The 25,162-nt window shown below is 44.5% G+C and overlaps 1 protein-coding gene across 1 annotated transcript in view; it reads left to right on the forward strand.

Annotated features, from left to right (window-relative positions):
- Window positions 1–25,162, forward strand: part of SHC4 (SHC adaptor protein 4) — a 137,825-nt gene that overhangs the window by 18,850 nt on the left and 93,813 nt on the right. Inside the window, exon 2 of the mRNA XM_004578384.4 lies at window positions 20,050–20,120. Coding sequence (XP_004578441.2) covers window positions 20,050–20,120 — 71 coding nt within the window. The remainder of the gene's footprint in view (window positions 1–20,049; window positions 20,121–25,162) is intronic.

A 25,162-nucleotide genomic window follows, 5' to 3' on the forward strand; every position in this document is an offset into this window, starting at 1 on the left:
GCAGTTTTTTTTTCTGAATGAGATGTGCACAGATGCCATTACCCCTCACCAGAATAAATCCTGGCTTCTTTAGTTAACATCACCAAGCAATCATTGCACATTTCAGATCATTGGAGCATCTCTTTTAGAAGTCAATTTTCCAAATCTGACTATTTTACACAGACGCCTTTGTATGGCTGTTATTGACCAAAAATAATTTTTAAGAGTAAAATGCCTGATTTATTTTAGATTTATGATTTATGTTTCAATCAGTTTTATCGTGACATAATCCATGTATTATAGCATTCTTCTTTAACTGTACAGTTCAGCAGTTTATCAGATTGTCTCATGATATCTATGGGGTATTGGTTTCAGGACAGGCAGTGAATGTGAAATCCACAAATGCTCCTGTTTCTTGTATTAAAGGATGCAATACTTGTATGTAATCTGCACACATCCTCCCTTGTACTTGAAGTAAGCTATAGATTACTTATAATGCTTGGTACAAAGTATATCCATGCAGATTGTTTATGCTCAGTAGTTTGGGGAGAAAGGCAAGAAGAATGTCTGTGTATGTTCACGAAAGATATATTTCCCTCCAGTATTTCCTATCCGTTGTTAGTTAAATACATGGGTGTGTTGTAACCTATGGATATTGCATTGGCTGTATTTACAGAACTCTGTAACCATTGCTACTGGGAATATTTTTGTCACCCTAGAAATAAGTCCAGTAATCATTAGCAGTCACTCCCTGCTGCCCTCCTCCAGTCCCCAACAACCACCAATCTATGTTCTGCTTCTGTGTGTGTTTGCTTCTTCTAGATATTTCATATGAATGGAATAAGAATATGTGGTTCTTTGTGTCTGTTTTTTTTTCTTTTTTAAAAAGAATTATGTATTTTTACTGGAAAGTCAGATATACAGAGAGGAGGAGAGACAGAGGAAGATCCTCTGTCCATTGATTCACTCCCCAAGCGGCCACAATGGCTGGAGCTGAGCCAATCCAAAGCCAGGAGCCTGGAGTCTTGTCCAGGTCTCCCATGCGGGTGCAGGGTCCCAAGGTCTTGGGACATTCTCAACTGCTTTCTCAGGTCACAAGCAGGGAGCTGGATGGGAAGCGGGCTGCTGGGGACTAAAACTGACGACCACATGGGATCCCGGCTGTGCAAGGTGAGGACTTCAGGCACTAGGGTACCGTGCCAGGCCCGTGTCTGGCTCCTCACAGAACGTATTGTTCTACAGGCTCATCACGTTGCAGCATGTGTCAGTACTTCATGTCTGTATTGCTAACATTCCTCTGAGTGGATACAGCACAACTTGGATCTCCTTTCATCAGCTGATGGAAGTTTGGGTGACTTCCACTTTTTGACTATTGTGAGTAAGCCTGCAATGGGCATTCCAGTGTAGCTTTTTGTGTGGACATATGCTTCCTGTTTTCTTGGATCTATATCTAGGAGGGGATGCTGATTGGCATGCAACCTCCATTTACTCAAAGTGGAGCCTCCATTCTACAGTTAGGTTGCTGTCTTGGAATGGGCATGCCCTCAATGGTGAATAGAAGGCAATGACAGGGAGAGAAAGAGCATGTGAGAAACAATGAGCTAGAGAGAGAGAAGGAGAGAGAGAATCTCATCTGTTGGCTTATTCTCCAAATGGGTCTAGCCACAGGGAGGAGGCCGAAGCTGGGATGTAGCTGGAATCTAGCTGGAATTCAGTCCTGTCACGTGGGTGACAGGGCCACAGTTAATTGATCTGTCACTGCTGCCTCCCAGGGTCTGCATCCACACGAAGCTGGAGTTGGGAAGCAGAGGCAGGTGTTGAGCTCAGGTACTCCAAAGAGGGATCTGAGCACCTTAACCACTGGGCAAAACCTGCCCCTGAACTTAGGACATTGGATGTTAAAGTTTGTTAGGTGTACAACAAAACTTTTGGTTTTTAAAATAGAAAAGTAAATGGTAACTTTTGCTGGTGTGTATGCTGATGCTTGCAAAGCATGGACTAAAATGCCTCATTATCATTTTGCATTTGGTTATTATGAAAACCTGTCATTGCACTTAAGAGAGAGGCTTATGTTTTGCTCCTGTCATAGGTAGGCAGGCCAGAGCTACAAGGTGGTTCCATAATCATCAATAACTCAGGCCCCTACTATCTTTTTGTTCTGTCTCCTTATTTTTATGTTAAAATTTATTTATTTTATTTGGAAGAGTTACAGAGAGAAGGAGATAAACAGAGGGAGATCTTCCATCCTCTGTTTCAGTCCCCAAATGGCTGCATTTGACAGAGTGGGCTAGTCTGAAACTGAGAGCCAGAAGTTTTTTGCCGGTCTCCCACATGGGTGCAGGATCCCAGGGCCTTGGACCATCTTTCGTTGCTTTTACAGGCCTTAAGCAGGAGCTGGATTTGGAAGTAGAGCAGTCGGGACACAATCTGGCATCCATATGGGATGCTAGCACTGGCAGGTGGAGGATTAGCCCTTTACACCACTGTGCATCTTCTCCCTGTTCTGCCTCCTTAACACATAGCTTCTGTTCTCAGACTTACTTAAGATTATAGCATGGCCACGGGAGCACTCATCAGCATGTCTGTTTTCCATACAGAAGGAAAAGGAGAAGGCAAATACACAAGTGAGCCAAGAAGTTGCTGGCGGAGTTAGCTCCCTTTGAAGCATCTTCTGTGAAGTCCCTTAAAGGGACATCCTCTGACACTGGGCTCCTGACTATAAGAGAAGCTGGGAAAGAGGGTAGTTTTAAAGCTGCACATGTTGGAAGTTCGGGACTGAGAGAGACCTGGGAGGGAAAAAGTGGGTTCCCCCTTCCTGGGTCACTAGTCCTGTGGGAGGGCATGAAAACTAGGACGGGGGCTGGGGTGGCTAGACAGAGAGGCACTCAACAACATCCGTGAGGGCTGGATGGTTGAGTTGGTTAGATGGAACTAAGCTTTAATACCCATTGACAAGTACAAGAGCCAAATGGGATGGGGGACAGACTGGTCTACTGCTACACATACTGGCAAATCAGGGTAGGGGGCGGGCCTGGTGGGGGTTATTGTGGGTCGCCCCAACTAGGCTGCAGCTCCCACTGGTTGATGTAAGGGCCGAGTATGTGCTGGGCAGAACCAGACTGGACTGCAACACCTATTGGTTCCAGTGCAACTCGGGACTGAAAACAGAACCAACCCAGCAATTGAAACCACCAGCTAATCGGGGTGATGGACTGTGCCGGGCCCTGAGCTTGCTAGAACATACAAGAATCTGGTCTGGGAATACCTCAAAGTTTCTTTGGAGATCTCCCCAATTGAACTGCCAGACTCAGAACTCTAACCAAGAAAAGACAGAAGACAGAACAGGTCAATCATTCATCTCAGCTGTATGTTGGCAGCGAAATATGGGGCAAACAGAGACTTTATGATGAACCATATCAATCAGTGGACGACCTCATCAAGCGAAACTGGCAGCGATTCATAACTGGAGAACTATTAAAACCACTTGAGCAAATATCTCAGAGCATGCCCCACATCCGGGACTTGGGGTGGGCGGGAAACCGGGTGGGGCTTCTCCCTCAATATCCCCCTTTACCTCAGATACATGATGGAAACAATATGGACATAATAGTATTACCCACTTCCCTATACCCCCTGAACCTTTTTTTTTAACCGCAATTAACTATGTAAAGATTGTCAACAATACAATAAAATATATTAAAAAAAAATAATTAAGGCAGTAAATGAAAAAATCTGAAGATGTTCCACTTTAAGTGGATTATAGGTTGGCAGGGGGAGATTCTACACACACAGTGCTTATTACACGTTAGATTATATCCCCAATTGAATTAGACTGGGATTCATAATATAACGGTAGGTCATTCACTAGGCCATTCTGCAAAGACATTGCCTTGGCTACAGCGGTAACCATGTTCATGCTATAGCCAACAAGATGGTGGATGCATGGGGCCACTGAGATGACAGATAGGGCTCTCTAGCCTGTTCTTGAGCATGCTTGGTAAAAATCTTCATCTGGGTCCAACTTTTTGCTGCCCTGCAGTGGGATGCATCCAGCTGCTGCCCCTTGGCATCTCTGCCTGGGAGCCTGCGAATACCAGATGGACTCCCAGTGGCAGGCCTGGGAATTGCATTCGCAGTATCTGTATAGCAGTGGGACTGGCTTTTTGCCTAACCTTTCAGAGAGAAGGACATTCAGCAAGACTGTCTTGGGAAGCAGATTAACTTCTGTGAGTCACTGCTTTCCCATCTCATTTATGATTCATGACTTGGGCTATATTTTTAGCTTTTATTTATTTGGGTCTGAAAAGTGGGCTGGGTGGAAGTGTAGTTTGGAAGCTCATGGAAGAATGAGGCAAAACTGGCATCACACTGAAGCTAGCATAGCCTGAGATTTGGTTCAAATCCTCAGACATTCGGCCAGTGTTTCTTGAGAGCCTACTATGTGCTACAGGCTGTGCTGGACTCTAAGGATGCAAGGGTAAGTGAGGCTGCCTCCGGGCACTCACTGAACGCTGGCATTTAACTGGAGAATGAGTACAGTGTTGTCCCTGCCTTCACCCCTAAGCAGGTCTTTGGACTTTACTCAGATGGGAGCTTTTTGGTATTTTTGGAGTGCCCCTTGTGTTTACCCTTATTGTTTTGCATGAGCTTTGCCCATTCCCTGGCAGTTCCTCCTCCAGCCTCACTTGTTTGTCTTCCAAGACTCACTTCAACCTCCTTTGCTTTGCCCTGGTTCTCAGAACCCCTGCTACTCACTCCCATAGCCCCTTGCATCCCCCTTGCTCCTGATGGAGGCCCCTTCTGAGTAGTTGAGGTTCAGTCATCTGCTTCCCCAGTGAAGACCTGAAAGTGGAACTGAAGTCAATCAGGAAGAATAGCATTGTCATCCAAAGATGTGCTTTACTTTACAGAATCCTCACAATAATCCAACCGAAGAGATAGATAGTGCCTCTGCTTTACAAAGAAATGGGAACTTTGGGAATTACATTGGTATCTCAAGGTTTCACAGCTAGGACATGCATAGGGATCTGACTGTTGAAGCTGGCATTGGTAGCGTGTATGTTATCTTCCTTCTTCCAGCTTGTGGTTACTGCGTCAGTTAGGACAGCGCAGGTTAACAGATAATCCCAGCTTCTCAGTGACTTAGACAAGAAGTGGTTTATTTCTCGCTGCCATCATGTGTCCATTGTGTCTTGGCTGGGGGAGGGCTTTGCTTTGTGACATTCTCACCCAACGATGATGTGGGCTGAGGGCAGCTCTATTTCTCTGCTTTTCCAATGGCAAGAGAGAAGAATTGTGATAATTAAGCACTTTTTCATAGTTCACCATTGGCCAAATCAGGGACTACAACCAACTTCAAAGGGGCAGAAGTTGCCATCCTACCATAGGAGGGGCATTAGTGACCTCCACAGGTGCAACAGAAAGAGGAAAGGAAGTAGGTACGTGAAAATAACAGAAAGGAGATGGTGGCCTTCCTGAGAAGAGAAAAAAGCTTGCCTTTTTAGAGCCACAGGGCTCTGGCTAAATGGCTGCTGGATCAATTACTTAATTGTTCTTCCTGTAAGTAGCGCAGTGAAGGCTTCTCTTCCGGATATATGCTTTGACACAAAGAGAAAGGTCTCTGGGTCAATTGACAGTGGTCAATGGCTTCTACAAGATCAAGTTAATATGAGCAAGTTTTTACAAGCTGGTATTTCAATCCTCATTTGCATTATAGAGAACCAGTCCTTCCAAGTTAAGAGATTTTCTCCAAGAAAAACAGAGAATTAGCATTCAGAGAATTAGATTAGGTTTACACAGTGATAACAATGTCTTCCAGGTTTGACTGGAGGCTGGGACTCAGTGTCAGAACCTGTTCCTGCCTTTAAATGATTCAGGTTACAGTTACTGATTGCAACCTCTGGATCTCGATGACAACATTCAAGTTGAATATAACAATGTAATTTCCCCCAGGGAAGTACTGCAGAGGGCCTACTTAGAATGAGTATTTGGATCAAGGTGAATTTTCCTGTGTGCAATGCAATTCCTATTTCCCTAGATCACTAAGGGCATCGTGGCATGGAAAACAGTGGGCACAGTGCTCACTATTTTAGGTGAGTGTCAGTCCATTTTCTTTTGCCATACCAAATTCCTTTTGCTGCAGCTGTTTAGACTCTGCTTGGCAAACCTGCATCCCTTATCAGAAGGACTGGGATCAAGGCTCAGCTCTGCTCCCACTTCCAGCTTCCTGTTTCTGGGCACCTTGGGAGTTAGTGGGTGAAGGCTCAAGTACTTGGGTCCCTGCCATACATGTAGGGGAGGGTTGGAGTTCCCAATTCCTTACTTTAGTCTGGCTCAGCCCAATCAGTAAAGGACATTGGAAACTGAACCAGCAGATGGAAAATCTCTTTTTCTCTGTCCCTACCTCTTAAGTGTAAAAGAGTGTCTAAGACTGGATGACTTGTGAAAGATAGAAATACATTAGGCTATGTTTTGGGAGACTGGACATTTCAAGAGCAGGGTGTTAGCATCATATATGTAGACCTTATACATCACAGTGTAGTGAGACAGAGCAAGTCTGATAGCTTTAATTCTCTTGTGAAATCACTAATGCCATCAGAGGTGCCCAACCCTTCTTGTCTAGTACAATCCTAATTACTTCCCATATGCAATCAACATATGGATTTAGGGATTAAGTTTCTAGCACATGAACTTTTCAGGGATGCATACCAGTTATATCTGTGGTGGTCACAGCAGCCATTACTCAGGTCATATTTTAAGTTACTATGGGATATAGGAACATCTGTTACCTATAGAGGTTGTCAGCCTCACCACTCTTCTTTCTCTTCATGAGATAGATTACCATATAGAGAGAGGATTTTCATGCTGACTGGAAGCAGGCACACAGTAACTTCAATGCAGACATTTTTGGATTCCTGAGTTCATTTTCTTTTTAAATATCTCCCTAGATTATACCCATTAGGGCACAGGGGACACTGCAGGAGGATAGGCATCATGAAGAAATTTGGGACTGACCTAAACCAGCAGACTTCTCACAAATAAGATAAAACTCAAACTTTTAAAGTCAGTGGCTCAAGATTATTGTGTGTTATCTTATGTAATTTTTTGCACATAGTTGCAGGGGTTGGAGGTTCCCATAGATGACAAACTTATCCAGGTCAGGAAAGTGACATGAAAAAGGAAGGCTTTCTTTCTCTGTTTTCTCTTTTTAAAAAAGATTTATTATTATTATTATCATTGGAAAGGCAACTTTACAAAGAGAAGGAAAGACAGAGAGAAAGATCTTCCTTCCACTGGTTCATTTCCCAAATGGTTGCAACAGCTGGAGCTGAGCCGATCTGAATCTAGGTGTCACAAGCTGTTTCTAGATCTCCCACATGGGTGCAGGACCCCAAGGACTTGGGCCATCTTACACTGCTTTCCCAAGCCATAACAGAGAGCTGGATGGGAAATGGAACAGCTTGGACATGCAATGGCACCTGTATTTGATGCCCATGCCTACAGGTAGAGAATTAGCTAGCTGAGTCATCGTGTTGTCCCCAGGGTAGCTTTAAACATGAAAATCTCTGAGTTCTCCACTTAGCAGCTTTTTGGCTTTGGGGTAGGGCACTGAGCTTCTGAGAATCAGGTTGTCCATTTATAAAAGGGGATCTTCCATCCATTCAGGACCCCTCATAGTGTCTTTGGGAGGATCAAACAAGATAACTCCCATAAGAGCAGACCCAGTGTGTACCTCTGTGTGTGAGGAAGTATGGGATCACACAGGATCACTTTTCTGGCCATGAAGGAGCCACCCCATTGGGACAGATTATTCTTAGAGGAGATCATAGCTCTGCAAATGCTGCCAGCACGGTTTTCTCCACAGGGATGGTTACATCTACACTTTGATCCATAGGCAAAGAAGAAACTGTTTCAGGTCAAAACAATCCACATGTGTAAGGGATTTTCAATGGGTGTAGGACTTCTGGAATGAGACGGAGCATGGCTGCCCCGTGGAATGCTGATTGTTGTCATACTTTCCCTGCCCACGGAGTAAATGGCTTTTTTTCCCCCCTTCAAATGAATTGTTTTGGATAACTGCAGGCAGCCCATCACCCAGGGTCTTAGGGTGTCACCGAAGTGCTGACAATCTGAGATCTTGGTTGTGTATTGGTGCCCTGAATACTGAAGGCACTGTTCATTGACTTCTGGGTGGTCCACTGTCAGAAAGAAATTTGGTCTGAATCGACTTAAAATTCGTCATTGAATTATGAAAGTCCACATCTCCTTTATTAATTCTGAAATTCCTCAGGAGATTTTACTTAAGATGTGATCAGTTTCACTCAGGGGACTTGGGATTTTAGGGGATAGGGAAGGTGGGGCTGTGCTGTTGGTCTGCAGTGGGGAGAAGACAGCAGGACGGGAGAGGGTTGGGCTTTGCGTGCTTCGCAGCCCTGCTCTGTGGCTCCACCACAACTTCCTTTTAGAAGGTTTCATCTTTGTTTCAGAGGATTGAAATTCCCTGGTCGCCAAGGCCCCAGTTGTGAACACATTTAGATCTTTAGGCTTTTGAATCTAGAGTGGAAGGAGGAGCTTCTGGCAGAGTGGATGTCTGTCTGCTTAAGAATACATTCCATTTAATCAACCCCAACATGTCTTAAGGAGCTGCTTGTATTCCAGATGTTGGGGATAGAGAAGTCTTCTTCTCTGCTACTCACTTTTTAGTGGAAGAGACAGACAACAAACGAACACGTAATAGTTTCAGCAATAAGGCCTCTGCAGAAAAACAAATGTAAGTGGGCAGAGAATGGCTGGGAGAGGGAAGGTTCAGCAGCTCTGTACTCTTGGATGGGAGCGGCACCTGTAAGATCATGCCTAAGAGAAGTCAGCCTTTGCCAAGACCACTTGTACCTCTTCCTTGGAGGTATGACCAGAGTGGCCCATCTGTCGCACTCATTGCCTACCCAGCTAGATTTCCAGTTGATTGACATTCATGGAAAGGGGGCAAGATTTGCATTCCTCTTTTGAAGGACCGAAGTTCCAATTAAAATTTGGCATTGGGAGGGCTACAGCCATCTTAAATTTAGGATTAGTTTAGCTGGTGATAGTATCCCTTTAAGCAAGAGCACATTACAGATGGTCCAGTTAGGATGCAGGTTATTTTCAGACTTCCTGAGCATCATTTCTTGGCTAATTCATTCAAATAAATCATTTATTGCACTGTAAGAGGTGCTGGGGATAATGATGACTAAGCCTCACTCTCTGCCCTTGAGGAGTCTGTGGGCCAGTGGGGGGCACAGACGTTGAAGTGGACAAAAGGTAGTACCACTGGGCAATGGGTAGCACCACACCACAGGGGTGTGACTGAGAACGTTCTGGAGGCCCAAAGGTAGAGTCATGAACTCTGTCTCCAGGGTGTTGGGGAAGATATCAAACAACTGGAATAATTTTTGATACTCATTCACTTATTTGTTATTTATGTTTATTTCTGGAATGGTTTTTATCAATGTCACATACTGCCGATATTGCTTGTTTAGCCTCTTGTTGTTTCTAAAGAAATATTTATTCACTTAGTTGAGAGACAAGGACCAAGGGGGGTGAGGAGGGAAATGGAGAACTCCCATCTGCTGATTAACTGCCTGAGTCCTCACAGGGGCATTGAGATGGAGCCAGGATCTAGGGACTCAACCTAGATCTCCTAGGTGGTAGCATGCCCAGCTTTGTGGGTCATCACTGCTAACTCCCAGGGTCTGAGTTTGAAATTGGATATGTGAAACACGGGCATCATAACTGGCATCTTAATTGCAAAGCGAGACATCCAACCCTGTCACTGCTTTTTGGAAATTATTGATACATACTTCATATGCCATAAAATTCACCCATTCAAAGTGTTTAATTCAATGGTTTTCCATGTGTTCTGAGAGTTGTGATGACTTTTTAGAAAATTATCATGAGATTCAAGAGAAGCTCCACGAATCCCTTAGCAGTCACACTCTATTCTGCCCCTTCCTCTGGCTCTTTTTTTCGCTCCAAAAGTTTTTCTGTTCTGGACATTTCATATAAATGTAGTCATATAGCTAGTAGTCTTTTGTGATAGCCTTCTTTTACTTAGGATAGTATTTTTGAAGGTTGCACATGTTGTATTAGCATGCATCAGATTACATTCCTTCTGGCCAGATACTATTTCATTTCATGATATACTACTTTTTATTTAGCCATTCATCAAATGATGGATATTGGCGTTTTTGTACTTTTGTCTACTAAGAGTAATGCTTCTCTGGGCATTTTAGTGTTGATATTTGCATGGTCATGCTTTCTGTTCTCTTTCTCTATATCTAGGAGCAGAACTTTGTTTTTTCTCAAGCTTTGTGGTCTATTCCTTGAATTTCCACAAGGGTTTTAGAATTCATTTCTGTGAAGAAGCCTTCTGGAATTTTGATACAAATTGTATTGAACCAGTAGATGAATTTTAGAAATATTTTAATCTTAACAATGTTCTGATGCATACGAGAGGTGTTTTTATTTGTTTAAATCTTAAATTTATTTCGATGATGTTTTATAATTTTCAGTATGTTTTGTATTTATGTTAAATTTATTCACAAATATTTTATTCTTTTTGATTATATTATAAATGAAATTGTGTTTATAAGGTTAGTTTTAGATTACTCATTGGGACTTGTTGGCTTTAAAAATTAGGAAAACTGACAAGTGAAGTTTTGATATCCAAGTTCTTCTGAAAAACCATGAGATTTGGCTTTCAAAATGACAGATTTAGAGAAAGCAGACTCAATCTCATCCACATTGAATATGATATGGTTCCAAGTTTGCTTTAATCTAGCTATGTCTTATATCTGACTTAATCTTGCATTAATATCTCTATTGTTAAATATTGAGTTTTTTAACATTTGTTTATTTTTATTGGAAGGGCAGGTATACAGAGAGGAGGAAAAACAGAGAGGAAGATCTTCCTTCCGATCGTTCACTCCCCAAGCAGCTGCAATAGCTATAGCTGAGCCAATCCAAAGCCAGGATCCAGGAGCTTCTTCCCAGTCTTCCACGCGGGTGCAGGTTCCCAAAGCTTTGGGCTGACCTCAGCTGCATTCCCAGGTCCCAGGCAGGGATCTGGATGGGAAGCGGGGCTACCAGGATTAGAACCGGTGCCGATATGGGAACCTAGTGCATTCAAGACGAGGATTTTAACCACTATGCTATCGTGCTGGGCCCTAAATATTGAGTTTTTGTCCTTCAGAATGGTTCTTTAGAGAAATGTAGGTTATATGAGGTTTAATTTGAAAGAAGGGATAATATCAACATCGTTAGTACAGTTAGTTTTTTTTTTTTTTTTTTTTTTTTTAAAGATTTATTCATTTTATTACAGCCAGATATACACAGAGGAGGAGAGACAGAGAGGAAGATCTTCCGTCCGATGATTCACTCCCCAAGTGAGCCGCAACGGGCCGATGCGCGCCGATCCGATGCCGGGAACCAGGAACCTCTTCCAGGTCTCCCACGCGGGTGCAGGGTCCCAAAGCATTGGGCCGTCCTCAACTGCTTTCCCAGGCCACAAGCAGGGAGCTGGATGGGAAGTGGAGCTGCCGGGATTAGAACCGGCGCCCATATGGGATCCCGGGGCTTTCAAGGCGAGGACTTTAGCCGCTAGACCACGCCGCCGGGCCCAGTACAGTTAGTTTTTTATATACCATTATTTATTTCATTTTTTATAATGATTACATGGTGGATCAGGGTGGGAAGGATCAAGGTTTAGGGAAAATTGGGTATACTCAACGCTTCCAAATTTGCTATTTCTTCTTATTGTTTCTGGTGGAAGGGGAGAGACAAAGGGGGAAACCACTCATGACTTTCCACGCATCCCAATTACCCAGGGATGAGGAATTGTTACCTCATATCAACCCAGAGTCTGAGGGTTCTGTCTAGGTGATTTGGATAGTTCTGAAATGCTGTCAATTCCACCAATCTGAGGATGATATCACCTTCCCAATCAATGTCCATTGGTTCCATTCACTGAAATTTTTTGCTGTCGTCATTTGTTTGGGGTAGCTGTCCAGTTCTGTTCTGCTACAGCACTAAGTGAGCTGCCATACTCTCTTTTTACAACAGGGCCTGTGCCCACTGCTCCACCTTTTTCATTGAGTAGGACATGGTTTTGCAGGTGAGTCCAAGTGCCCAGCCAGGCATTCCAAGCATTGCTGGATCCCCCAGCCCTGCGGCTCACAAACCCAACATCCACCTAGTAGGCGTTCCCAGGTCCCAGGCCATGAGACCCAAGTTCTGTCAGATCCCCTGACCCTGGGGTTCATGAACCTGGCACCCATCTAGTTAGGCAGGCCCCAGGACCTGGGCCAGGCAACCCAAGCTCCACCGAATCCCCCTCCCCAGGGCTTACGACCTGTCACCCACATAGTAGGTGGGCTTCCGGATCTGGGCCAGGTGACCCAAGCCCCACTTGATCCCCCACCTCTGAGGCTCATAAACCCGGCACCCACCTCACAGGCAGGCCTCAGGATCTGGGCCAGGTGACCCAAGCCCCACCAGTTCCCCCATCTCCAGGGCTAAGAAACTCAGTCCCCACCACGCAGGTGGACCCCAGAACCTCAGCCAAGTTACCTGAGCCCTGTCAGATCCCCTGTCCCTGGGACTTATGAACCTGGGCCCCACTGGGCCCAGGCTGGCATGAGTCACCTCACCTTAGCATCCACAATTGCATAGCTTGGCCTAGTCTAGTCTGTCCCCTGTTCCAGCTCCTACTGGTGGGTACTGCAGCCAATCTCAGCCCAGTCTGATTGCTGTCCCGGGCCTAATGTGAACTGGCTGATGTTGTGGCTTGATCTGGCTCCTCCTGCCCCCTGCCCTGATTTTCAGATTTGCCGGTGGGTGTTATATGCTGGCTCAGACTGGTCTGTCCAGACTTGACCCGCATGCATGCCATTGGTACTATAACCTGGCATGGTCTGGGCTGCTCGTTGTCTTGCTTCTTGTGTTCACCTGCAGGGACTGCGTCCCAGTGAAGGAGTTTCCCATGCTCCTCCATCGAGTCTCCTCCCAGTGGCAGTTCTCATGCATACCAGTGGATCATTGGCACAGGTTGACTTTGTCCACCTCCTGCCCTGGCAAGAACAGTGGCCTTGCTCGACCAGCCACAGCCATTCTGGTTGTTGTTGTTGGCTGTTGAAGCCTAACTATATCTGTTCTGCACCCAGACACAGCTTTTACATAGTTCAGTGAGAGTCAAGATCTAGCCTGGCCTGTTCTACAACCAGCCTAGCTCTCACGAGTACCAGTGGGGGCTTGAGTCTAGCCCAAACTGATGCTCTACAGTCCCAGTGCACACCTGCACTAGTGGAGGCTGTAGGCATGTCTAGCCAAGCCTGCTGCCATCAATCCTACTCTCGTCCTCACCAGTGGGAACCCCAACCCAACTGGCATGCCACCCTAGCTCCCCAGCAAGGCCTGACCCCACCTGCAGTTCTTTGGTGAACCAGCAGAGATTGCAGTTCCACAGGGGTGAGCCCACATTTCCCCTACAGATTCTGCTGTCACACCCACTTCTCTCACTCTTGTTCTCCCCTCCAAACCAATTTGCTGTTAGTGCCCTACTTACATACACATGTCATGGCCTTGTCTATAGAAGCTCCTCAGCTGTAATTCCTAACCTGGGCATAAAAACCACAGGTCATCTCTCATTACCACCTGTAAGATCCTGTCATTCCCCTGTAAATCAAGACCCTTCAAACCATGTGCTGCCAGGTGGCCAAAGGGGCTTCGCCCAGTGCCTTTGAGTCTGGGCCACTTGAGCCCTTGTGGGGAGTCACAAGGCCCAGGTACAGGCACCTGGGAAGGTAAAAACAAACAAACAAACAAACAAACAAACAATCAAGATCGGTGGTCCCAGATGCCTGCCGAGCATTGCTCTCCTCCACCCCGGCCAGGGAGCCAGTGTGCTCAGCTGTATGTACCTGTGCTGGTTAGAAAAGCCTCCAAGCATGGGGTCCTGAAGGCCCGCCTTGAGAGGCACCCCTCCCCCTAGGCAGCTACATGGCCTGGCCACCCATCCCATTATTTTCAAAAGTTACCTTAAATTATACCGTATTTGCTCATCCCAAAAGCATTATTGAGCCAGACTTTGAGCAGAGAATACATAGAAATAGAAACTAGTCCTACTCTAGAAGAGATACAGGTGTAATGACAGAGCAGTGCTATATGGGCTATTACAGTATTACAAAAAGTTTGTTAGAAATGTGTAGAGGAGGGCCCTCTAGGGAATGATCATACTTGTGGATGGGGAAGGAAGAGAGGGAAGACTTTCTGGAGGCGTTGACTTGTATTTCCTTGTGAATGATGAGGTGTTAGCCAGAGGGACAGGCGTGAGGAGGATATTTCGAGATGAAAGAGCAAAAGAAGGGGTAGTTCTGCATGCTGAAATAGCTTGAGTGAGTTCAGAAAAATGGCTAGAGTGTCAAATGAGAGGGTGAGAGAGAGAAGCAAGTGCCACAGAGTTGAGCAGGAGCGACCGCCAGAGGCCCTTTTCAGCTTGCTGGCTCTTGTCCTGAGGTTTGGTGTTTTCTTTCAAGTGTGATTCTTGAACTCCTGCAACAGAATGACCCAAATGCATATCAGGATGTGCTGTACCAGACTGCTGAGAAAAACGCTCTCAGGGTCCAGGTGTCTGCTCTCTAAAGTTTCTGCCAATTTCAACGTTGATCCTAAAGTTTACCCCAAAGTTTCAGAAATTCTGCTTTAAGGATTGGGGGGAACATAAGAATTATTAAGTGAAAATGAGTGGGATTTGATGGGATGATAATGTGACATATACACTGTTCAGGAACATGCTGGTTACAATGTGGCTTTGGGGAATGGGACACCAGTGTCCCCATCTTGAGGGGAGGTGTTAAGTCAGCAGCAGAGCGAAACTCAGGTAGAATAAAGAACATATTGGGAAGTTCTTGAAATCACCAGTGTGTGCATCTGGACTCTCAGGGGTCACAACCAATGTCTTGCATTTCTTTTTATGTTTACAAAGAGATCCCTCTGCCCTGGTTCAGTTTAGGTCAAAGTCTTACTTGGGGGAGTAGGAATAAGAGGCTATATGAGTTGAATGGAGAAACTGACCTCTTGCTTTATGAACATTGAACTTGTGTTTGTTCTGAGTGTTCTGTATTTTACCTGAGAGACAGAGTGTTAACCAACCTAGATGCTCTGGGTGAAGGGCTTCAGTGTCCTCTCCTCATCCCGAGCTCGAGGATTCGGGAGTGCCTTCTGTCTCATATGCCACTCCTACAGGTCCCCAGAGCCTCTCGAAGTCGCATCTGAGGTTACCCTGTGTCCCCCTAGTCTCTCCACTGTTAGTAACCGGGCAGACCCCAGGGAGGGAGCCAGCTAGATAAACCCTTCTCCTTCTGCTTCTTCTGTTACCCAGAGTCCCAGTGATGACTGCAGACTCTGGAATCCATGGTGATTCTGTCTCAGTGAATATGTGAAATGGAGCTAGGCACTTCCCTTGAATAGGCTCTAATTTCCTCTTCTATTAAATGGAGTTAACAACAATGACCAAGCTCATAAAAAGAAAGTCATTATTTTCTGTGGTTGTCGGGTCTTTCTGGGGCTAGGTTGGTTAAGAATGGAGATGTCGTCTTGTGCCAATCTTCATTTAATGCACGAAGGCAAAGGCATTGTCATCTCCAGTTTATATTCAACACACAAAATGCCTCCTTCCAGCCTTGCTGTTCAGCCGCTGCCTGCCACCTCAGCCACCTAAGCCGGAGAAGCAGGCAGGTGCTTTTTAGGCACCACCACTCCCTACTTCCTTACAGCAATGATTCCCAGTGCCAGTCAAGGAGAAGACCACCTGCATTCTGACTTCGAGATAACTGGGACAGAGATGGATTGTGGGTTTTCTAATATGTGCCTGTGCTCAAGGGGAATTGCCCTCATTGTCAGTCCCTTCAGGCTATGATTTAAATGTTTTCAGAACCTTCCATCATATCATAGTGAGGCTGGCGGCAGGTGTCATCTGTGCTGGTGCTGACATACAAGTGTGTGATGCACAACCCGTTGATAAGAGGGGAAGGCAATCCCAGAGCTCCCAGAGGGTTGGGGCAGCGGGAAGGAAACTGCTCCAGGAGGCAGTAGATAAGGCCGTTATCACTGGGTCAGTTTATTGGGTCAATTGCTACTACTCTAACATTATCCTTCAGGTAGGATTTGCACTTCCTCAGCCTTGGAATGTCTCCATGCTATCCGGCTCCCTTTGTTATCTCCTCAAGTTAGTCATGCAGCCTACTATCCGAATTTGCTATGCTGAACACTCAGGACTCTCCCTGCTGCCAGCCTACAGACTGTATGACAAGTCAGCTCTGTTCTTCCAGCTGCCTGCTTGCTACAATCCCCACTCTGTTTTGCTTGCTTGCTGCCAGTTGCCAGTGAGGGATAATCAAAGTCACAACATGGAGTAAAGAACCGAGAAGCCCGGAGCCCTGCCTGGAGCCCCTGCCCTAAGTCTTCCCCAGAGGCTACCCACACATCATCACCTCCCTCACTCTCTTCCCCTTTGCTTTTCATCTTAAAGGTTCAGTAGTGTTGAAGCCTCAAGGCTGCTTTCACTCTTCCAACCAATATTTGCTGAGTACCTGCCAGATCCTAGGTACTGTCCCGGGGGCTGGGGATGTAGTGGTGGTCATGGTCCCTCCTAGGGGCAGGGGCTGACAGCCAGGGAATGCAGACAGATAACCAATGGACAAATGAACATATTAACGAATCACTCTGAAGATGGGAAGGTGACTAGTTGGGGCTGTGATGAGGTGGTAGGAGGGGGAACGGGAGTGTCATTTTAATTGAAGCCTGAAGTGTGGCAAGGAGCCAGTCCTGCAGAGCAATGTTGGAAGAGCTGGGCAGAGGGAAGAGGAAGTGCCCAAGCCTTGCATTGGGAAAGAATGGAGCACATTTGAGGTGTAGAAAGGAGGCTGATCTAACCACAGAGTCTGGGGTGAGAGACACAGATGGGGCAGAAGGGATAGGCAGAGGCCAGAAAGGGCAGGGAGTTGATGGCAGTGCATTTATTGTTCTTTTTAGTAGGCTATCTGATATATTATATTGAGAAGAGATTTCCACCTTTCTCTTAGGATATTTGTGTATCTGTTTGAAAGACAGAGAGAGGGAGCATGCAAGAGACAACAGGCATCCTCCCTCTGTTGGTTCACTCCCCAGATAGCTGCCACCGCAAGGGCTGTGCCAGGTTGAAGCCAGGAACCCAGAACTCCACCCAGATCTCCCATGTGAGTGGCAGAGGTCCAAGAACTTGTCCATCTTCTGCCTTCCCAGGTGCATTATCAGGAAGCTGAGTTGAACGAGGAACAACCAGGACTCAAGCATGAGATGCCAGTGTTGCATGTGGCAACTTTACCCACTGCACCACAATGCCAGCCCAGTGCATGTGTTTTCATATTGGATACTGGAGGAGGGACATGATCTGATATGTATTTTTGAAAAGTCTTTGTGGCACGGTGTGAAAAATGTAGGTGCTTGGTCACCTTTTCAAAAAGTATATAGTTGGGTCTGATGTTGTGGTATAGTGAGTTAGTAAGCCATGGCCTGCAGTGCTGGTAAACCATGTGCATGCCAGTTCGAGACTCAGCTCCATGCAGATGATAGTCCACATACTTGAATTCCTGAATCCAAAGGGGAGACCAGAAGAAGTTCCAGGCTCCTGGCTTCTATCTGGCCCAGCCCTGGCTATTGCATCCATTTGGGCAGTGAGCCAGTGGATCAAACATCTCTCTGTCTCTCCTCTTCTCTCTGTAACTTTGCCTTTAGAATAAATTATATATGTGTTATATATATATATATGTATACACATATATACATATATATACACATATGTGTGTGTATAAAATATCTGTTTTTGAAAGTACACAGTGAGAAGGTATTACCTTGTCTTAAATAAGTGATTTGCAGCCTTAGGGAAAGATGACATTGAGTTTTTTTGTTTTTTTTTTGATAAAAGGTTTTTTTTAAAATTTATTTTATTTTTATTCCAAAGTCAGATATACTGAGAGGAGGAGAGATAGAGAGGAAGTGGAGCTGCTGGGATTAAAACCAGCGGCCATATGGGATCAAGGCGAGGACCTTAGCCACTAGGCCACGCTGCCGAGCCCTGACATTGAGTTTTATACCAACAACGAGTCCTGAGAAAACAATGTGTAGCCCAAACCTGCTCCCTAGCCTGTGTATGGGGAGTCCTTTGTGTCCTAGGCTAGAGGCCTGGGTGGTAGGGGAGCAGGTTATGCTCTGTGGTGAGGAGAGGGCCCTGCGAGGGGAAGTCAGAGCCTCCAGGGAGGGTATGCAAGCATTTTCCTCAGTCTGCCTGTATGTGGAGCCTGGCTCCTCAGAATCCTTCATGGCAGTTTTGAGAGGGGCCTTCCACCCTCTAAATTGAGCTCTCTATTCCCAGTAAGTTTTCTTCCTATTTAAAAGAGTTCTCCGGGCATCACTTACTTCCCTGTGATACCCAAGTCTAAGTTAAGTAAGACTGGGATAGAATCAAACACTCAGAATATCTTTTTGCAACTATACTGAAGACCCCAAGAGAGATGTAATTGACTGGGGTCTGGCTGAGAATGTTCTAGCTGATGTTCTCTGCCCAACACTAGGCTCAAGGCCATATTTGTGCACTTAGCTGCTGTTAGGATGTTAAACCTATGGACATAGCTGCTTAGAAATACTGACGTGTCTGGAGCAGGTGCCCTCTTCACCCCCCTGTTTGGCGCCTGCCATCTCTCCACAATGCTGTTGCCATTTCCACACAGAGAAAGGCTTAGGAATGCCAAAGGAAACCTGAACTGGAAGCATACCATTCCCAAAGGGCTGACAGATCACTTTGAATCAGATTGCTTGACTGTCATATCAGGTACAAAGCAAGGATGAAAAATGCATGCTCTGTTCAACCAAGGCTTTGCAAAGGACTGACTCCCACAACCACACCTGGTAAAGCTATACAGAAGACCAAATCTGCAGCTCTAGACTCCAGGAGCCAAAATTCCATGTCCGACTGCCAGCTTGTTATTTCCTGGATACCCCCACCACTGTCTTGTCGTCAGTGTGTCCCAAACTAATTCATCATCTTCCCCTTCCTGTTGATGGCATCACTGTTCCCTCTGCTACCCTGGCTGGATACTTCTGAGTCATCCTTGACTCATCCTTATCGTTTATTCTCAGTATCAGATCAATCACCGAGTCTTGTAGTATCTATTTCTGTGATACCACTTGAATTTGTCCCCTCCTGCCTCTTGCCACCATCCCTCCTCATTGTGGGCTGTCATTACTTCCCCTCTAATGAGAGGTTCCTAACTTATTCCCTCACTCTTATCCCACCTTTCTACTGCTTAAACCCACATCCAATCGCATCATGCTGTTGCCATCAGCTAGGCATGGCTCTCCACCAAGGCCATATAAGATACGAATCATTCAGAAGTCAAAATCCCTTTATTAGGGCTCCTTGATCAAGCTAAATGTACAAATCACTTGGGCAAGAGATGACTGTTTTTCTTTCTTGGACTCCCTGGAGCTTTCAAAACTTGTTAAGATCTTGTTTTAGTTGCATTTCTATACACATGCTATCTCTTTAGAAGCTTCAGTGTTCCTATATGATTTGTCACATTTATCTTTGTTTCCTCTGATGCTTGGGTTTCTATCCTAGGCATTGTTCTAAAAACTTGCATTGTGAAATAACTGTCTCGATTCCGATGGGATTCCCCTTTCGTTAATGATAAAACTGATGCAGAGAAGTTGAGTAACTTGTTGAGGTTCCACAAAAAAGTGGCAGAGCCGGAATGTAGACCCACCTGGTCTGACCCCAGAGTCCATGCTTTTAACCATGTTAGGCTTGGCTGCCTGCATCTAAGACGTTCTAGCTTGGATTTAGCTGATGTTTCAAAACTTAATCGAGACACAAAGCTTGGGTCCATTAATGGTCAATGATAGTGTGCAAGTGTGACTCAAAGTTTCCTCAGAAGTCCCTATGCAGTTAATGGACAGCTTGATGGTATTTTTGTCCCACTCATGCTTCTGTTTTTCTTGCAGTACATGGGCTGTATTGAAGTGCTGCAATCAATGAGGTCACTGGATTTTGGAATGAGAACTCAAGTTACAAGGTAAGAGATAAAGCATGAGAGGGGTTTTTAGGACTGTAGTTAAGTCTTCACAGCAAGCCTTCACTCATTGTGAGTTTTATTCATGTGACTGGCAGGTAGAACATGACCCAGGGACATTGGATGAGTGGCTTTATTTATCATGTGAAAAATTTCCCAGATATGTGGCAAAGCATCCATGCCCTGTGTGAAGATCAGTAAGATGCTGAAGTATTCAGAAACAGCTGGTTTCCCAGGTACCAAAAGTATTTAAAATGCTGCCTAGAAATAGGACATTACAGAAAGACAGATCTGCCAAGGACGTAGCTGAAAATAAGATCAGGCAAGAGCTCTCCCCGTTTACTGCATTTCTCTGAGGACCTGCTCATGCCTTGTCTGGGGGCCTCCCAGATAAGGGGAGCAGTTCATCCAGGGGAAGCTTTACCCAAGCTAACCCCAGGCAGCTTAGGGGGAGAAAGCAGAATCCTTGTTATGTGAAACTCAATTCAGAAGCAGAAATATAAGACATGACTCATTAAAGCCAAGTTCCAAGCAATGATGGAAAGGAGAGAGAGTGAATGCTGACCTCTGTAACTGGAGAACAACAGGGTGGGAGAGCTGAGAGGATCGAATTGATGCGTGATTCAGAATGGACTTGGGCACTGTACATGGTGCTAAGGTGTGTCTTGGGTATGCCAGAGTGTCTACCTGCATCTGTGCTCTCAGGCCATCTGTTCTGAAGGTGAATGATCTCATTACGATCAGAGGATAATGTACTAAGGTTCATGCCATGGAATTCTATCCTTAGAAATAGTGTCTTGTTCAAAAAATTTGGAAAACAGAGCTGCCAACTTTTTTGTTACTGTAACAAAATACCTGAGGCAGGCTGGCCTGTAACGAAGGAAGTTTGTTTTGGATAGTGATTCTGTGGGTCCAAAGTTCAGACAGCCCACTGCAGGGTTTGGCAAAGGTCTCCTGCGGCTGCATCCCTTTGTGGTGTTAACAGGTGCTTCTCTCTGTGTCTCTCTCCCTTTCCTTCTAAAGTGACCCATATCCAATCACAAGGGCTCTACCCCATGACTTAATCGAATCACAGAGTACAATTACCATGACTTTGGGAACAAGGCATGAGTTTAAGGAGGTAAATTGTGAAACATTGCTCCTTGGCAGAGTCTTGGTATCCAAGAGTGGTAAACACTCTGAGAGGTCCTGGGCTGTCGTTGGAGAAACTCATTTGATCTTGAGATGCCCTAAACTTACTTAACTCCAGCATTTTGTTTTGTTGTATTTTTGTAGCACAACATAAATGAGGATCTCATCAGTTGTTGGGATCCCTAAAGTTCATCTTATGAAATGTTGATTTAGACCCTCTGCCTTATAATACATCAGGCTTTGTTTTTCCAAAACTCTCAACAATCCTTGTAGAGTCAAACAAGTGAAATATATCTTGCTTTTTTGTTTTTTAACACTTGGTCCCTACCCTAGTCTCCAGCATGTGGAAGATCCTTAGTGGGTATTTGTTGAATAAATACATGGTCCACCTGACTATACTTTTAGAATTTGCAGACAACTAGAATATTTCTTCTTCCCCCATTTAAATCTCTTTCGCCTTCTCAGCTGTTCAGTTGTCGTTCCAGTGATGTTTCTAAAACATTACCCATCTGTTAGTTCCACATGTGAGTTTTATTTCATTTTGATTACTTATAAAAATTATTTATTAGACAGCACTGTGGTATGGTATGTAAAGCTGCTTCCTGTAGCACTCGCATCTGATATGGAGTTCCCAACCTCCAAAACTGTAGCTAACAGGTTTCTGTTATTTAGAAATTTCTACTGTAGTATATTTTGTTATAGCAGCAGGATGATTAGTTTTTCTGTCCTTTTACCCACATTTTCATTGACTCATTCTCTTACTTACATGTTTATTGAGTGCCCCTTAAGTGCCTGACACTATTCAAGAATTAAGGCTCCAGAGTCCAGCATTGTGGCATAGTGAGTTAAGCTGCAGCTTGGGATGTCTTCAATTCCCAGTGGTAAGCATGAGAACCAGGGCTGGGGAGGTGAGTCTAGTTAGACAGGCAGTGGCACCTGCTGGCATGAGTGTGAGCTGGAGGGTGGAGTTGGTTGGAATGAGTTAGACTTCAACACCCAATCATGTGTATGAGAGCTGAATGGGAGGTGGGACAAATTAGACCAGTCCGCTGCATATGCTGGCAGGCACAGAAACCAGGGCTGGATGCCAATCCAATAAGGAGGTCACTCTGACTGGGCTGCAGATGCTGATGGTGTATGTGAGGGCCACGTGTGTGGTGGGCAAGATTGGGCTGGGCCACAGCACCCATTGGTTTGTGGTAAAGATGGGGCTGGAGATACATCTTACCTAGCAATTGCAATTACCAGTGTGAATGCAGACTGATGTGGATGATAGAATGAACTGAACCCCATGCAGGCAGGTACTCACGCAAGAGATAGGTCTGAGAACACCTCAGACGGGATTTCTTTGAGGATCCCACCAACTAAACCATTGGGCTCAGAATTCCAACCATGGGGAGAGTGGCAGGACCTATGGTCTGACCATGGAGTGCGTGCATCAAAACTGGGCCTCCTCAGTGACTGAGTAGTGGATGGCATATGGAGGACATGTCAGACCAGAAGCACATGGAGGATATGTCAGACCATTGAAGCCTGCAGAGGACACCTGGTGCCATAGCAGAGGAAGGAGGGCAGAACAAATTGGTCAACTACCCCAGTTATGCATGACAGCAAATTTCTAGGTGAAGAGAGATTCAGAGGTAGACTATGTCAGCCAATGGACCTTGGAAGGATATCCTCATCCTTGGATCTGCGAGATTCATAGCATTTCAGAATTATTGAAACCACTTATGCAGAACCCATGGAACATGCTCCACATTGGGGACCTTGGGATGATATCGTGTGACTATTCCCCATCTTCAGGTATTGATGTGATTGGGAAGCTGGGTGTGTCTTCTCCCCTTATCTCTCTCTTTCCCCCAGATACAGAAAGAAGGATCTTTTGCTGATCCTGGACCCTTGCTACCCGAATCCTCTATGTAAACATCATCAAAAATAAGACAAAAGGAAATAAAATGAATGTATAACATTAAAAAAAATTAGACTGCTGGCTGTAATCCAGGCTACTCTGCTTCCTGATCCAGCTCCTGCTGACATGCCTGGGAGGCAGCAGAAGATGGCTCATCCATTTGAGTCCCTCTGTCCCATGTAGAAGACCTGGTTGGAGTTCTTGGCTCCTGAGTGTAGCCTGACCCAGCCCTAGCAGTTGCAGTTATTTGGGGAGTGAAACAGTGGACAGAAAAAAATCTCTCTTTTACTCTACCTTTCTATACACAACTATATAAATGTTTAAAAAGAATTAAACATCTAGTAGTCACTAAAACAAAACCTAAAACCTCTGCCTTGTAGAAGGAAATAAGAGGAGAGAGATACAAGGGTTTGGCTTTTTAATTTTACTTTATAGTTATAAAAATCCTGCAAAGTTTATTCATAATACCATCTAGAGATGACCTTTTTTAAATTTAGAAATCTTATCAGCTTTATTGCTTTTCTTTTTTCTTTTATTATTGTATTTTTAGTTTTGTAGTATAGTTTAGTTATAGGAGTTCTTCCTCCCCCCTCCATTCTTTTTCCACAATTCTTCTCCCTCAACAATTATTCCCCAAATTATCACATTGTATAGTCCCTCAGCAAGAAGTACAAGATTCACTTTATTGATTAAGGTTTCATGGCATGGTATGTATAGGTAGAGGTAGAAAATCTAGTATCATGCTGCATGGGTATATTAACATATTTCATGGTGTTAATTTCTTTTTTCTCCCAGATGTTAATTTTGTTTTGTGGCTCTTCATTTAAGGGGATGTATAATAGCTGCATAATGGAGACTGTCATATCTAGTAACATGTCATTTAACTTCAGAGCATTGTAAATTTCTATTTTTCTTTCTATTGTTGATTTTGTATCATGACTTTTCATTTAAGGGGATGTACAGTAGCTGTGAAATGGAGACTAACATCCAGATGTGAGGATGCAATGTGCTATGCATCTCTATTTCCAGACAAAGACTTACAATGAAACTGTTCACTATATCTTGACAATAGGATTTTGGACTCTGCCATTGTCCATGCCCGCAATGATGGACATAAGACTGTGTATGAAGAACTATATGTTAGTAATGATATAGAGGAACTGGGGGAGGAGGGAATTGGGGAGGGGATAAGGGAATATGGAACTGTATCATAAAATGATAGCAATAATAATAAAATGAAAAAAATGCAATTAAAAATATTACAATTTGGAGAAAAAAAGGTTTCATGGCATGGTATGTATAGGTAGAGGTAGAAAATCTAGTATCATGCTGTATGGGTATATTAACATATTTCACAGTGAGAATCCTAATTTTATTCAGGAGTGGAGATGTGTACTATAATTAACTTTACTTCCCAGTGTGCTGGCCTCTGTTAAATTCATCTAAGATAGTATACGTATATACTTGATTACCTATATCTTGATTACCTGTATCTATTGAATTTGTAATTTGCCTAAAGGCTGTATTGATCAGAAGATGGCATCTTCTAGCATTCTGGATTTTGGGATATCTTTGTAGTCTTTTTCCCCTATATATGTGATTATAATAATTTTTATAGCATTGTCCATATTTTCCATATGCAATTTCTCACACATTGAACATGTTCCTGTTGCTAGATATTTGAAAATGCTTGGCATTGTGGTAAGATACATATGATATAAAATCCACCATTGTAAATTTTTGAGAATAGGTTTCAGTGCCATCAAGCCATTCATATTGTACAACTGTCACCACTTCTCTGCAGAGCCTTTTTATCTGTACTCGTTAGAGAAAGTTCCCTAATTTCTGCCCTGCAACTTCTAACATCCACACTTCTGTTTTCTATGTCTGAATTTGATTGCTTGAAGTAGCTCCTGTAAGTGAAATCATGCAGTTCTTGTCCTTTTCTGCCTGCCTTCATGCACTTGGGACAATGTCTTCAAGCCTTCAAGGTCTCCAAACTGTA

The sequence above is a fragment of the Ochotona princeps genome, chromosome 6 (genome assembly GCF_030435755.1).
Source record: "Ochotona princeps isolate mOchPri1 chromosome 6, mOchPri1.hap1, whole genome shotgun sequence".
In the NCBI taxonomy this organism is placed as follows: Eukaryota; Metazoa; Chordata; class Mammalia; order Lagomorpha; family Ochotonidae; genus Ochotona; species Ochotona princeps.